General features: G+C 39.1%; 1 protein-coding gene across 7 annotated transcripts in view; it reads right to left on the bottom strand.

Annotated features, from left to right (window-relative positions):
• Window positions 1-17,083, bottom strand: part of TSNARE1 (t-SNARE domain containing 1) — a 461,403-nt gene that overhangs the window by 80,197 nt on the left and 364,123 nt on the right. Inside the window, exon 12 of one of the 7 annotated variants that reach the window (XM_042836547.1) lies at window positions 6,998-7,057. The exons of the other annotated variants lie outside the window; for them this stretch is intronic. Coding sequence (XP_042692481.1) covers window positions 7,037-7,057 — 21 coding nt within the window. The 3' untranslated portion in view covers window positions 6,998-7,036. The remainder of the gene's footprint in view (window positions 1-6,997; window positions 7,058-17,083) is intronic. 7 annotated transcript variants of the gene reach the window in all.

Raw genomic sequence — 17,083 nt, 5'->3', positions numbered from 1 at the left:
CTGCTCCACAAAGGTAATTTTTTTCAAGGTAACAAGGGATAGTAAGAAAGGAGACAATGATGGGAACTAAGTCTTGTGAGTTATACTGATTTATAAGAACAAGTGAGAATATAGGAAAGTTTCTACCAGCATAGGAAAGATTATTTGATGCAGTTCTTCAACAGTGGGAGAAAATCACAAGAAACAAATCTCTCAGTCAACCACAGGCCACGCTTCCAGGAAGGAGGAATCTTGCAGATGTGAACAAAGGGGCCCCACAATAGGAAACTGCAGAGCCCTGCAAATACATGTTGGTGTGCAAAGGAAAAGAGGAGAAGAAGAAACAAGAGGGAATGTAAGTAGAGAAGAGTACTAAAAGAGACAGTTGCATGTAAAATAGGGCCAGTCTTGTCTGGCTGATCTCTGCAAAAGAATACCACTGCCGGTCTTATCTTCTTTTATTTTCTCCTTAAATCTTATACCTCGGTGTATACACATTCTCTTCTGTGAGTGTGTGTGCTGCAAGGCAGGCATGGAATCTGGACAAGGATGACTGAGCAACTTGATCTAGTTGTAGATGTCCCTGTCCATTGCAGGGGATTTGGACTCGATTTGGATTTGGATTTGGACCTTCAAAAGTCCTTTTCAACTCAAACAATTCTGTGATTCTGTGTTGGGCTAACAGAGAGTTCTTTCCAGTCTCAAGAGATCCATGAGGGGCAAGCAGGGTGGGGAGAGGGGGCTGTTCTGAAAGGTCTGTTTGTGAGGCTTGAATGGTATACTCTGTATTTACGTTTAAAATACATAATTCTAGAGCACTTCCATGTTCTCCAATACTTCCACTACCCCACTACATCCCCGCACAACAATAGGGCAGAAATGTTTGTGTATTCATTGTCCTGCAGGCCTTTAATATTATGACTGCATATGAAAGTTACAGGATGTTTAAGAAAAGTTTGAGTCCGAGTGGCTGGAGAAATCAGGACCTCATGGCATAGTGTGGAATGCTCTGCAGGCAGGCAGAAAGAAACAGAAGGCCTGAGTTTCAGACCGGATTCATTTCATTTAACTTTAACAAATACACTGGATTGTCAGTGAGCAACAAAAATGTTAGAGGACACTGGAGGTGACGTGGTGATGCTGTGGCCAGGAAGAATTGGTTGAGGAGATACTTTAGTCTTTATCACTACCCAACTTTCTTGTAATTTGCAATAAGCTTCATGAATTTTCTTCAAATTGAGCCTGTTTTGCCCGTGGTGGTGATAGTTAAGCAATCCCATCTTTCTCTCAACCTAAGAGCTTTTTCTTCTTGCTTTCTCTCCTGTCCTGTTGAGCTGGGGGATGCCTAGCCAACCTGCTACATTTCTTCACTACGAACAGTTAAAAAACACCTGAACATGGTGCAAATGCCAAGCACACTATACTTAGAAGTACTGCTCAGACACTAAAGTGTAGATATAACCTATGCAGCTATAAGATCTTCACTGCCTTCAAAGGTGATGGAAAGTGATCTTGATAAAAGATGGAAAAGTGAATGCACATACAGCATCAAGGACACATTCTACCAAAATGGGAATTAGTCAGCAAAAAGACAACCTGTGTCACTAAGTCAAAAGCTTATTGATAAGGTTTGCTGGACTAGGACTAGACGAGCAAACAGCAGATCAGGCAGAATGCTATGCTTTTCAATGAGCATATGTAGTTGACTAACACAAACCCCAGGACAACCCCTAAGGACTAACACCTGCAACTGTTAGTACACCTACTGGCCAAACTGGTCCAGCCAAGACAATGCATGTAGATACTCTTCTACTTTTGTCACATTGTAAAAGAAAAAGAAAAAGAAAAAGAAAAAAGAAAAAAAAAAAGATGGATGAGGAGATCGTCAAAAGCAACTTGCAAAAAACTTGAGAAGCTAACAAGAAACCTGAATTTCTCTTCCTGAGAGAATATCAGGAGATGAATGGTCATTGCTTGCCCTCCAAGAAGTTGCTGGAATGTCAGCCCACGGCCATGTTTTTCATTGCTGTTACATTCCGTGCTCTCTGATTTCTTTCACACTCATTTCAGCATGACCTACAACAATTCAAGGGAGCTCAAAGGATAAAGAACAGGCCTCTAAAAATATTTATTTATTATTCCATTGTTCAGTAATCACTTGGAGGGAAGAAGGCATCTGTTTGCTGGCTGCAAATTCACCAATGATCCACAGTCCAGATTACTCCTAACACTGAAGCTAGGAATTCCTATAGCCCTGGAAGGCAATTGAAATCTGTTCATGTTTGTATGACCAACTCATGCCATCTGCTCATGTAAACGGCTGCAGATCACAGCAAGACTACCTGTGGTGATATCATGACTATTTGCATCATTGTTTCCCATAATAAAAGCTCACAGGACCATTTTAATAATGGGATAACCATTCCGGGAAGATGTTACGTCTGTTTCCTGTTTGGTGCCATTTATTATTCATTACTAAGCCAGTGCCAAGAACTCTGGCCATGTTGTACCTGACAGTATTTTGCACACAGTTCAACAGTCAGTCTCAACTGGTGCTGGAGAGCAGATTGAACACCTTAGAAGGGAGGCAGTATGAAGTTCTGCTTCTATAGCCATTTCCAGTTCTTGCCGTGTCAAGAAAAGGCAATAATACTTTTCTCATGGAGGTAACTGACACATTTCATCACTGAGACAAAATAGAAAAACTTAACTATTCTATGCTGCAACAGAAAACATATTGAGAGATGGAAAAATCTGAAATCTTTATTACTTCAGGTTGGATATTAGGAAAAAAATTACTCAGAAAGAGTGACGAGGCTTTGCAACAGGCTGCCCAGGGAGGTGGTGAATTCACTCTCCCTGGAGATGTTCAAGAAGCATGCAGATGTGGCACTGAGGGACATGATTCAGTGGGCATGGTGATGATGGATTGATGGTTGGAGCTGATGATCTTAGAGGTCTTTTCTAACCTCAGTGATTCTGTGATTCTGTGATACTTTAAACAGAGAAAGTGCCATCGAGTTCCATGTTTTATTTCAAAAGAACAAGTAAAGATACAAGTAAAAGGAAGGAATAATTTTGTATCTTAAAAATCTCAGTCTACTCACGTGCCTTTGTGCCTCCAGAACTGTTAAGCAAGACAAAGGAAGTCTAACTGACTGGGCCATTTTAAAGTGGCATGCTTCTTTCTAAAAATGGTAACATTCCTCTCTTTAAATGGAGTCTGTTTGACTGATGGTATTACTACATCATTTTCCACTCTCTGCTATTCTGAAACAGAAAGAGTAATCAATCATTTACTTATCATAGGAGCAAAACAGACTTTTCTTGGAAGGAGGGTAAAAAGTGCTACAATAAAGTAATTTTGCCAATTTGAGTGTTCCACTTGACAACTATTTGCATAATAAGGTTTTGCCAAGATAAGAAGATTGGTAATTTTCAGCAGTATGGAGGGGATTGAAGTTTTTAAGTTTTTTTGCCCACTATCTACATACTTGCAGACCTCTGCTCTTGATGTATGGTTCTTTTTAAAGTCCTCCATCTGTCTGCATTGTGTAATGAATTCTGTCACTCTCAATTGTGCTCCTGAGCAGTAAGCAGTGGAAGGGAGTTTGCATTTTGATTATAAAAAGGTACCGTCAGCTCTTATTACAATGGAAAATCCATTTCCATGTGAAATTTTAAGGCACTTAAAAGCTTAGTCTCTCTCTCAGAAGCCATCTGTAGATCATACCATCACCATTTGACAGGGTGTAGAGAGGGCCGGGCTGCAGTGCCAGGAGAGAAGTTCAGAGAAATGGAAGTAAATCCAGTTGCCTCCTTAAGAAGCTCATGGGAGGGATATAGCAGTGCAAACACTGTCGCGTTAAGTTGTTCCACATGCAGCTTGTACTGGAGCTCTAAAGAGCTGTCTGGAGGAAAAAGGATGGCAGGAGGAGATCAAGGCTGTCAGCTTAAGTCTTCTTCCTTCTTCTCACCCTCATGAGCCGGTTTATCTCATCCTGAGCCTTGTCAGCAATTTCCTATTTGGGACAGTAGGAGGGCAGGAAGATAAGCAGAGCTTTTAACAGGTTAAGTATTAACATACTTTTATGGGCTTTGATAGCAAAACACTCTAGAAGGATCAGGATGTTAGAGAAAATGTAGAACATGTCTTCGCTGTGCTGTGGGAGGCATTCCAGACATTCTGAGCTGGTGAAATAAACCTCAAGGCAGTGCTGCCAGCTCACTCAAGTATTGTCAGTCCTGCACAATGTCATCCTTCAGCTAATGGGCTCATGGAAGATAACAGCAATAAAAAAGATTACCAAATACAAATTAGGAGCAAAACAATATTGAGAACAGAGAGACCATTGTATTTACTGTTCAATGTTTATGTGCATTTGGTCTACAGCCTTGCATTTGCAGAGCCCTATGCACCAGTATGGTCTAGGAGCTGACTGGCTGCAAAGCTGTTTTGCAGAGAAGCACTTGGGGATCCTGCTAGACAGCAGTTGCATGTGAGCAAGTAATATGGATTTGCACAAAAGATGTCCTAGAACATCTTGGACTGCTTTAAGAAGAGGCATTTTCCTGGAGACATTCAATGTCCGGCTGGATGAGGCTCTGAGCAACCTGATCTAGCTGCTGCCATTCCTGTTCAGTGCAGGGGAACTGGAGTAGATGACCGTTAAGGCTCCCTTCCAACTCTAATGATTCTATGATTCTAAGAACATAAGCATTGCTAGCTGATCAAGGCAGGTGATCCTTTCTCTTTAATGAGCCTTGATGAGACACATCTGAAGTGCTTTGTCCAGTGCTGGTCACCCCAGGACAAGGTGGACACGAACATACTGGAATAGGTCCACTAAGTTCATTAAGGGAGTAGACTGTTTCACATAATGAGAGGCTGACAGAATTGAGTATGGAGAAGAGAAGCCCCTGAGGAATTTTATCTGTATGTGTAAATACCTAAGGGAAGTAGGAAAAGAAGATGGAGACAGGTTTTTTTCTCAGTGGCACACAATGCCCAGGACAAGAAGCAAAGGGTACAAATTGAAATGCAAGAAATTCCATTTAAACACAAGAAATAGCATTTTGGTTGTTGCTGCTGTTTTGTGAAGGTAGTCAAATAGGAGAACTGGTTACTGAGACAGGTCGTAGAGTCTCCAACCTTGAAATACTCAAACTCCACCTGGACAAAGCAACATGATCTGTCTGATCCTACTTAGAGCAGATGGTTAGACTAGAATAATGGAATCACAGAATGGTTTTACTCACTATGTGATCTCAATGAGCACTTGCAGAGCACCTTTACCCAACAAATGGGCAGTGCAAGATCTCACAGACCAGAAGAGGCGTGACACTGATTGGAGGCTACAAATACTGCAGTTCCCTGTTCTCCACTCTATATCCCCCTCCCATCTGCCACATTCAGGTGAGAAACCGGTGCTATTGCACTCTTAAAACTTTATGTTAAAACTGTATCTGTGCCTCCAAGCAATGCCTCCACCCTCTCCCTTTTAAATCCCTTTGTAAAACCTACTTAATGGATGACAGCCTCTTAGATACTTAGCAATAAAGAGGTTTAAAAGAAATAATCACAATAACTAACTAATAAACATTCTTCATTATTTCCAAGATGATCATAATCCTTAGCACTTCCATTGCACTTTAAATATTCAAGCGCTTTATAATCATTAACTAATTAGTCCATGCAAAGCTCATCTAAATATTATTATCCTGTTAATACAGAAAGAGAAGCTGTAAGAGAGAAGGTAGAGAATTTACCTAAGGGCATACAGCAAGTCATTTGCAGAGCCAAGATTGGAACTCAGCTCCTTGGCATCCTAATCCTTGGCTCATATCCCTCTTGCAGTCTCTGATAATATGGGCTAAATTATATGATAGTAGAATCGTTTTCTTTAATACTCATTCTCAACTACTTAACATCAAATATTACATTTCCTTCTTTCTTCAGGATCACGTATTTCTTTCTCCCTCCCTCCCTGCACTGATATTGCCTCCTACCTTTATATCATGAGCAAACATTGGAAGCACCTAGGCTCTAGTCTCATTTATGCAACAGCACTGGGATAACCAGATGGAACATGTTATCCAATAAGTACAAGTGCAAAATTCAGACATACACCTTGGGGCAGGAAACTATGCCTTAAGGAAACATCTTTATCAATGGTCCACAGACAGAAACATACAGTATGCAGTCCTTTGCTATTCCTCCTCTGGTGCCTCAGCTTCACAAGGGGGGACGAAGGCCAGCTCACCTTAATACTGTCTATACCTCCAAATTTGCTCCCTTATGCATTACTTTTACATAAAGTGTTACTTTCTTGTATTTCTTTAATTTATTCATGTATTCATTTTATTTTGTTGTTGCTTTTATTTTGTTTATTTGCTTTTCCCTGAGTAGCTGATCACTGATACGAGAACTGTGGACTATCATGTGCAAGTATCACATGGTAAGTCTAAATACAAGGAAATATTTCTTTTCCCTCTCTTTGCCTGAAATTGGATTGTGTCAATAATTATTGTGGAAGACAGTAGATACTAAATGTCTGAATAGAAAATGCAAGAAGAAAAATCACAAAATCATTGAGGAAAACATATATATGTCCATCCAAGAACATTAAGCATACAGATAATATCTTTGCTTAAGAAAGTGACTGAGCTAGGAAGTGCTATTAAGTGGTTAAGCTATAAAGTGCTAGGAAGTGGTATTAGGGATGTATCATCACATGCTTTCCCTGTTACTGTGCTCTACCAACATTAAAACTGTATGAAGAAAATCAAGTCTTCTAATCCATAAATAGAAAAACCCTATGCAGCAGAAACCCTAAACAAATCAACCAAATGTGACAGATTTCTTGATTCAGTACTGTACTTTCTCAGTACATTCTTATCCACATTTTATTTCCTGCAGGTGTTACTCTGTTTCCCTTAAAATAATTTTAGTAAATTGAAAGGAAATGATTGCCTATGGAGGCACTTCTCCTGGTGAGGTAAATGTTCTTTCCTTTACCTTTCTTAGCTGGATTGCTGAGGTTCATAGAGGTTCGTTTTAGTCATTTAACTGTTTCCACTGAAAAATAAAATAAAGTCATAATAAAGATTATGTGATTTAAATTATTATTTTCCACTTCCATTGAAAAATAAAATAAAGTCATAATAAAGATTATATGATTTAAATTATTATTTTTCACACCTGTAGGGCAATTCTCCCAGACAGATTTGGTACCTGAGACTCAGCAACTGCCAGCAGCATTGACGTAATGAGGTTGGTTTTCCACTCATATCTGCAGTAACCTTGTGTACCCTTTAGCTTTCCTGTAAGCGCCTTTTTGGCATTGATGAAGAAAAAAAAGTCAGATCTCACACACCTCAAGAGTAGTTATGAACTACTGGATCACCAACCAAGTCTGAATGTCATCATATTTCTGTCAAGTGATTCTGTAAAACAGAGTCCATGCTATCTTATTGATATCTGCTTCAACATAAAGATAAAATGACAGGGAGACAACACCTAGCTGTCATATAATCTGCCATAGCAAAGTCCATCCAGCCAATTTTTAACAAGTACGTATCTTTAGTCAACCAGCATACTGCATTGCATTACAGCAGCCTTAAAACATGGTGTTAAGAGTTCAAAACACAAATTTCAGAACCACAGCTTGAGCTTTGCTTAAAGCAATAGAATACCTTTCTTTGAAGCTTGCGTGCATTCATTTTACTTCTAATACTCACTGCAAAGAGTGATAGCTGTGGCTTATTCCCAAGCTAGCTTTCTCTGGTTTACAGTATCTAAATGCTATTCATTGACTTACATCCAGAATGTATCCAACTGAGTCGCTCTGATATTCTCCATGTCTGTGCCTTCCGACACCTCAGGTATCCCATGAGCATCCATTAAGGAATAACTGTACTGTAATCTGACGTGTTCTTCTCACAGAAATCAGGGATTTTACTGTGTCCTGGGTCCTACTGATGCTTCCTCAGCTAGAATGCTGCCTCTGGTGCTATGCCTGGTGCTGGAACAAACTAAGAGTAGGAACATCAACATGTTCATTTATAGTATCTTCGTCTTAAAAGTGTTAATTGTAAGGTGAGATGTGACAGCATTTTCAACTGCTCTAATCTGACTGCAAGACTACACTGAAATAGTATTTCTTCTAGCCATTGAAAACTCCTGCAGTTGTATACTGGGCAGGAGTCAAAACTCCTGTGATGGTTCCTAAAACTCAAGATCAAGACAGTCGGCTCCATGCAGGTAACAGAAAATAAATTTTCAGGAAGGAAGAGTAAGCAAATTAGCAAAATAACATTATTTTGGAGCAGATGCTTCCCATGATAATGGACTCATAATATTTAAATAAATTATCTCAGCTAAAATCTATAAACATTTGAGAAACTTTCCATCCGAGTTCTGTATCATACACCCTTTCTTCACAGATTGTGCATGATGATGATGTCCTTACCAACGTGGACACCATACAAAATAAATACACTTCATCTTTGAAGAGCATGACTGGAATAAACCAAAGAATGGCAACAGGACAAATATGTGTGGGAAGCTCCAGTCCAAAGAAAACTGCAGAAATTAATAAACATGCAAGACAGAGAGGCTTCAGATTGGAGATGAAACATCTTTCTTTACTGACCTTCTAAAGCATTCAGTCACTTAATCTTTTTGGTTATATAGACTTTCTTTCTCTGCCGCCTCAAATGCCTTTGGGGAGCCTAGCTGCCATGTGTGGTGCATTGCATAATTTGTATCAGTAAGCAGTCTCAAACACTTACCTCAGAATGGGATTAATCCCTAACTGGACTCTTTCTCTCCTCATTTATTGCCTAGGTAACTTGATTTAAACTAAATATATCATGTCTAGTTGATAAATGTTAGCTACAGCAAATCCTTCAGTTCTTAACAGTAATTCATAAACTCCTTCTTAAACTGAAGTGATTCTCCAAATATTTCTATCATACATGAAGACAATGTGAGTGCACCTTTGTATGCTGTGTGGTGTGACTGAATCTGTCTTTCTTAAAGATGTTCAGCCTTCAGGTGACAACAGTGACCACCAGACATTTCCCATGAAGATTTCTAAGGGGTAGATTTTATGCCCCATTTCTGCTGGTCCGTTTTCTAAGAGCAGGCTGCTAGGATTTAAAAAAAATAGCATTTTTTTCAAGTGAGCTCTTTACAGATCAGCTCTTTAATTATACCCACTGAAGAAGAAATGCAAAGTGATATCCCATATTCACCTCTAATTAAAAATACTGTACTTAAAACTTGCACTATTCCCTTTTGCTGAAATCTTTAATCAGGAGGCAGATAAGGTTCTGGAACCTTGATTAATAAAAGGACCAAGTGCTCTGCAGCTGAGAATGCCAGGGTATTAAATTTCCTTAAGTCACCTGGTGTCCCTATGCAATAGAGATCCTGGTAATGTTACTTATGTATAGTACAGAATTATTGAGGTATGAAGTTACAGGTCCCAAATGAGACAAATGATATCTTGAAGACAAGTCTGATGTAGATGTGGACACTAATGAAATAAACAAGATACCTTTGTAATTGCATTGTTAAATAAAATAAATGGCCTTCTTTTAAGTATTATCCATGGAATCTAATGTACAGGTAAAATGCACTGAAATCCCAATTAATCAGATTATATGAAAGTTTGTAAAATACACAGAGATAACTTTGCTGAACAAAAGTCTCAGATATGACAGTCTTGAAAGAAAGGTGAATGTTTAAAGTAATAAATTATACAAAGAACAAAAAGATGTTAGACTCTCTTACTGTAAGTACCACTTCTTTATTGCACCAAGAAACAAACCTAGTATAACCTAAAGCCTGCTGTGTATGAGCTGTGTTTTCTCTAGGCTGGTTTGAGAACAGCTGGTGGCAGAACAGATTGAAAATTCTCAGTAGCTGTGAACATTTCAAAGTAAAATGTTAGGGAGATGGCACCATCCTGAATTATTGGGAGCAATCACCCCTTCCTGAAGGGAACTATGGTGTGTGATCCTACCAGTTGGCTATTTTACTGTACTTAACACAATCAGATATGTTACTTCAAATATATAGAGTGAAATTTTTAAGAAAGAATCCAACAAACGGTCTCTGGTACCTCTAAACCAATATGAGTTGTCACAGGAACAGAATAGAATCATAGAATTGTAGAATCAATGAAGTTGGAAAGGGCCACCTGGTTGGAAAAGCAACCATCAACCCATCACCAACATGCCCACTAAATCATGTCATTCAAGAGTCAAGCAGAGTTATGCATATGAGACAGGAGACTGAGACACTTTTTTCCAAGTGTATTTGTTCCTAATGTTTATTTAGAATTTCATTTATTTAGGTGCCCTGTCCTCTGATACTACCAGCAACCATACTTTAATCTCTGATTACAAGCTAATCAGCTTGTAATCAAGTGAACCCTATTCAGATGGTTTCCTCTAAATAGTCCCTATTAGCTTACACCCATTTGTAGATATGTTATACCTGTTTGATCTTATGATATTATTGTTCTCAGAGATACATAGTTTCTCCCAGCCTGTATTCTTCTATGGTATGGTTCCATATATATTTGATACGCTAGCCTTCAGGTGACATCTCCCCAATCTTCTCATCCTTTTGGGACCTCTGTGAAGCTCTGCTCTTACCTGAACTTACTCCTGCAACACAGAATGTTAAACGATACACTAACATCCCCACGGTGTGATGGCTTAGCTAGAAAAACTTTGCCTGCCACACGTTATGGCCATATATGTGTTTTCATGATCCTGCTGATTAATAATATATTCTCATCATGATATGCACGCTTTCTTGCTTTCAATTGATAAAGTCACATTTTGCAGTGGAAAGCATCAGTCCTTAAGTGAATAACCTGCTTTTTTTCTGTTAGGAAATCTATTTGCTGCTTCACTAACATGGGTGAAACTATTCTCCCTCAGTGATACCTTGATCTTCATCAGAATTCCCAATATCTCCTCACTGTGCAGCAATATTAAATTACATACTATGAAAATATTAAATAAGACTAGTCCCAGCTGGTACTACCAGCTTCAAATCCAGCGGTTACTGATCATATCTTATCACTTCTCCCTAAATCAGTGCCTTACCCACTTTCAAGTTTCTCCTGTAATTGCTAGCTTTTCCAAAATAATTACTAACTTTCCACATGATAATATATCAGAGCACTTACTGATTTTTACATACATCAGCTTAATTTCCTTATCTAAAAACTGTTGAATGTTATCGTACAAGTAAATATTTTTGAATCTAGCTTAGAAATTGGATGCATGTAAGAACAGATTACGCAGAAATAGATAACATTCCACCGTGTGATTCTGACCTATAATTTCCAGTGAAACATTTCAATATGGAATTATATCTCAATTAAAAGCCTTACGTTTCCATCTCAGAAATAGCTGAATACCTGGTGGTGAGGGTTGCAACTTTTGTACACAAACCAAGTATCAAACCTCTCAGAAGACAGATGAGTGACGAATTATAGTGAAAGCAGTTGCAGCCAAATAAAAAAATATATCTTGTGACTATCTATCTATCTGCAGAAAATAAAGTGTTATTGAAAAATAAAACCCTCTTTTTTTTTTTTTTTGGTGTTGCAGTCTACTAATTCTCATGTTATTTCATCGTAGGTGGAATTTTAGTGGAAATGAATGTTTTAAAGACCATGGATTTGTAGAAACCTCATAAAATGCATAATATAATGTGTACTTGTAATAAATATTGTTAATCATACTTATGGTGGTACTTACAGGCCAGGAAAAGGGGGTCTGGAACAACAGACACTGAACAAATACATTCATCCCCTTATTAAAACATGGTTGCTGAAGCACTTACAGTGAAAATAAATGGAAAAAACAGAGTGAGAAAGCCTAATGTAAAGGAAAACTGAGAGGACTTCACCATTCCCCAGTACTGATAGAAGTCGTAAAACCATGTCAGGGTGTGGAGCCAAGCAGACCCCTCTCAGCCAGGGCCTGGCAGGTCTCAAACTTAACATGGGACACGTGTCCCTGTCCCTCATTATATTTCCACTTGTATTCATGGGTTCAGGGAACCACAAAATGGCTGAGGTTGGCAGGGATCTTTGGGTCCTTTGGGTCCAATCTCTGCTCAAGCAGGGACACCCAGAGCAGGGTGTCCAGGACCATGTGCAGGCAGCTCGCTCTGTAGGGAGGAGACCCCACAACTTCCATGGGCAACCTGTGCCAGTGCTCTGTCATCCACACAGCACAGAAGTGCTTCCTGAAGGTCACAGGGAATCTCCTGCGTTCCAGTTCGTGCATGTTTCTTCCTGTCCTGGCATTGGGCACCACTGGAAAGAGCCCAGTTCTGTCTTCTTTGCACCTCCATTCAGGTATTTATGGGCATTGATGAGATACCCTTGAGCCTCTTTTTCTCCAAGCAGAGCAGTCTTAGCTTTCTCAGCCTCTCCTCAAAGCAAAGATGCTCCAGCGCCTTCATCATCTGGGTGGCCATTCACTGGACCCTCTCCAGTATGTCCAGATCTCTTTTGCACTGGGGAACCTGGAACTGGACACAGGACTCAAACTGTGGCCTCACCAATGCTGAGTAGTTGAAAAGGATATCTCTTTTGACCTGCTGGCAATACTTTGCTAATGTAGCCAAGAATACTACTGGCCTACTTAGCAGCAGTGACAAGCTGCTGACTCATGTTCAACCTGGTGTCCACCAAGGTCTTCTCTTGCAAAGTTTTCTGTTATTACTCATTACAAGCTGCTAAGATCTTCCAACATTAACCTTTCTATAATTCTGTCACTTACAAAACTGTCACGCCTACCTAGGCAAGAAATAAATAAAGAATCACAGAATCACAGAACACCTTGAGTTGGAAGAGACCCACAAAGATCAATGAGTCCAACTCCTGGCTCCACACAGATCCACTCAGAATCCAAACACTATGTCTGAGAGTTGTCCAAAAGCTTCTTGAGCTCCAGAAGCTTGAGGCTTTTCTCACTGCCTTGGGCAGCCTGTTCCAGTGCTCACAGAAGAAGAAGAATTACATAAAATGTTTTTCCCAGACTTTGCTTATCACTTTTAATAAGAAGTCATATTTATGTAAGCAAATTCATTTACATTTCTTCAGTTCCATTTTCAAAGTGAGGCTTAAATCAATGCCAGATTAAAGGCTGGAAACATTCCACTCAATAGTTATTACATTTCTTCTTCTTTTCTTTATGCAGTCATCTCACAGACATAGATCAGCAAGGAATTTGGTTAGTGCTTAAGACATTTAAGTGCATGGAAAGCGGAATAATTCTGCAAATAGATGTGATGGAAAATTAGTAAAATAACTCTTCTTGTTAAGAAAACAAACCAAAACATGGAGAAAAAGACTAGGTTGATCTGTGAGCAAAAGAAATTCTAGCAAAAACTTTTCTGTTCTTTGTCGCAGAAAAGGACACAGATCTATAGTAAGGATTCTGCAAAATCTTTTCCCCTTTAACTGAAACAGCTGATGCTAAATTCTTCCCTCCAAGCAAGGAAAAAAAGGTTGATTGTCTCAGGGAGAGTGTTGCTTAAGTAGGAAAAAAAAACAGGCTATGAAGACATGCATCAGTACAGATCATGGACAAGACAGACAAGGACACAAATAGAAGAAGATTTTTGCAGAGGTGCCAACATTTATGTTGTTTTGTTGTATTGTTTTGTGAATTCTCCTCTTTTTGTTTCTGATTCTCCAATGACCTTACAGACTGAACCCCACTGACTTGGAATCGTTTAGATTACTCCTAAATCACTTGAAATTGTTCTTCAGAAAGGAGTGGTTTGATGCAGAGGTACAAAGTTGAGTGAGCTCTCTTGCACCAGAGAAAATGCTGTGTTTCTTCTCTTGCCCACATTTGCTCAAGTACCTCTGCACAGCACACACTGTAGGATGCAGCCACTTCCTCAGAAGGACTGCTGAAGTTACTTAGCAAAATCCCATTGTTCCTGAATCCCAAACAAAGCTCAGAAAATGTATCCTTTAAAAGGCAGAGCTTTGGCCTCAGCTAGTATTTCCCATGTTTCTTGCTTGTAGTTTATAATACTACTGTTTTCTTCCCAGCTCTAGTCCAAGTCTCAAGATATCGAAAGAGCAGGTATTTTGATCACACCTTCAAAAGGCAAATCCTGAAATTCAGACGATGTTATGACAACCTGGGGAATTGAAATTCATGGAGTGTTCTTTCTCTCCTCAATAGGGAAGCAATCAGTCAGTGGAGAAATCTTCCTCAAACAGGAGATACTGCCTGGTTAAAATACTGACCAGTGCCTGTGCAGCTCTGCATTTCAACAGACTTAGATAAGATCATAGTTTACCACAAACTTCTTGAGGCCTGATTGGACTAAAATAGAATGAATTAAAATTCCATTACTAATGCTATACTTCTTCCAGAAAAAAAAAGGAAAACTGCTCAGATTTTGTTTGATTTTAGATTTGTATGCTAACTAATTCTAACCTGACTTCACCATTTCTTTCTACACAACGTGTCCTCTAATCACACATCTCCCAGAGAGATTACAATATAATTAGAGAACAAACATGATGAATCAGAGAAGTTGTAGCTTCAATTGGCAGTGCAAATACTCAAGTAGTGGTAAAAGCTTTTCCCAAGATGTGCAGAACATAGGTGGCACCTTTCATCTACTGAAAATGAGTTTCCAGCATCCAAAATGGAGTTCAAATATCCAAGTGGGCTCCTGAATAATAGCAGGAAGTTTTGTTTCCTCCAGGAAGAATATAACTTAAACATTCTATTTGACACTTTAGTTATCAGACATAAGATAAAACAAGGTATTTGTAATGACAAATTTGTCTGTTCTAATTTGATCTTATATTAATCACTTAAAAAAGTAATGATCTCATCATAACTGAACTCTCCACTAAGAACACGCAAATATCAGTGAACTGATTTAATTTGGATTTTAAATTCCCTGATACGTTTGTTCCCTTTGAAAAATATATAAATATATTTTCTAATACTGAACATAGCCCTGTCAGGAGTGCTTTATCTCTGCTTGTTAGCTTCCCTGACTTCTGGATGTGATTTTCACAAACCACTTATAAACTCACTGTCTTCCCTGAAGATACCATGCACGTAATGTCAATAAAAGGCTCACTGTGTGTTCAGTGAACTAGAAAGCAAGATTTCATACCTTAAAAATACTCTTGTTGGAGCTTAAACTCTTGGATGACTACAGAAGGTCGAGTAAATTGAGAGACTGTCAGTTCTGCAGAGGCTTTGCTTTTAATACCTGTGAGTTTTACCAAAACCACAGAGTTGAGATTAGCAGACCACAACAACACATTTAAGGTCAGATGATTTCTTTCAAAGTTTAGCCTCTTTGAAAAAGCAGAAGGCAGTCAGAAGCCAACAAGCTTGGTATTTTGGCATAAAATCCTATGTCTAGGATAATAAATGAGAAGAGCTAAAGCTACATTGCATGGTGTCTTTGTTTCTTTCTCAAAGACCCAAGGATACTTTACACTCATTGGCAAATGGAGTTAAAGGCATGGAGCTTCTTACCCTAACACAGATGCTCAGACTTGACTGGATGACCTCTCTCCTTGATGTCACAGACTATGAAAGATTGGATATATATGGATATACATAGATTGGATATAAGGAAAAAGTTTTTTACAGTAAGGGTAGTGAGACAATGGAACAGGTTATCCAGATAGGTGGTGGATGCTCCATCCTTGGAGACATTCAAGATCAGGCTGGAGGGGCACTGAGAAACCTGATGTAGATGTAGTGTCGCTGTTCACTGCAGGGGATTTGGACTAGATGGTCTTGAAGGATCCCTTCCAACTCATGTTTTTAGATTCCATGACAACATAACCAAGACACCAATGGATACCAAGTACTGACACCCAGACAGTAAACACATGAAGTTAGGTCCTATATGGTTATGCCTTATTCCAGGTGATTTTTCCAAAGTTTGCTGCTACGTATGATAGGGTGCAGCTGTTCTTACAATAGGCATTTCTTGTGATCCTTTTAAACTGAGGACATCCCCATGTGGATATCTCTTCCCCATGAACCAGAAAAGCCTTTGTATTACCTTGCTCCGCAGCAGTTTGACTCCTGTCATAAAAATCCTAAAATGAGGTGTGGAACAGCCCTAACAAACTGCACCTCTAATGTATTCCACAAAGGCAGCATCCTTCCAGGCAAAGCAGAGCAAGATTCTGCAAAGTGCCTGATATCGAGTGATTACTGAAAACTGGGAAGAAGTTATGAATACGTGACGAGGAGTGTTTGCTCTCTTCAAAGAGTAATCAGAAAAGTGCAACTTTGCTTGCAGAACGTTGTATTTCCATCCCCTCTTGCCAATTACTGAGTTAAGTGGTGCATGGAGCCTTTTAAAGACTAGAATTATTTTCTAAAGAGTAAGAGAATGTGAATCAAAACTGCTCATTACATATTCTCCTAACTTGGATGGTGTCCTCCACAGTACACTGCAGCTAGTAGTTATTACACTTTTTCTGTTAGCAATAAGAATAAAAGGCTCTAAGCCAAAACGCAGAAATATCCAACAAGCAATTATAAAACACCATTAGGAAATGGTTCCTGTTTAATTCGGCTTATTATAACAACTACTAATAACAACAATGTACTGTTCTGAAGTCAATTTGGGCACCTTGCACTGGATGATGACATATAAAACCACATTTTGGAATTTTCCGGGATGCTTTTCATTCTTCAATGTTTCCACAGGATATCTTCTTGAATTAATATGCCTGTGTTCACTTTTGTATCTATTATAGATGAAATGAGAAATTTAATTGCACCAAATCTATCTATCTATTCATCCATACATCCATCTTTCTGTGAGAACTGCTCCAAAAGTAATGCCTTTTATTTTATGATGTCGGCCCACATCACCAGAGGCACATGTTGGTAGTATGGCAGTAGAGGCTGAACCTTCCTGACAATATTCCATCACATTTTGCATCTGCGCAACAGGTGGCAGCAGAGGGACAGTCTGCAAAATGGAGTCTGACATGGAAAATGTGTCAGTGAACTCCTCCATTTGGAAAAAAATTTCACCCACTGACAT

This window comes from Centrocercus urophasianus, unplaced genomic scaffold (assembly GCF_019232065.1).
Source record: "Centrocercus urophasianus isolate 14NV4802_14NV808 unplaced genomic scaffold, USGS_Curo_1.0 seq_11, whole genome shotgun sequence".
Classification (NCBI taxonomy): Eukaryota; Metazoa; Chordata; class Aves; order Galliformes; family Phasianidae; genus Centrocercus; species Centrocercus urophasianus.
Note: the sequence above shows the minus strand (reverse complement) of the source record. Positions and strands in the feature narration are given on the sequence as shown.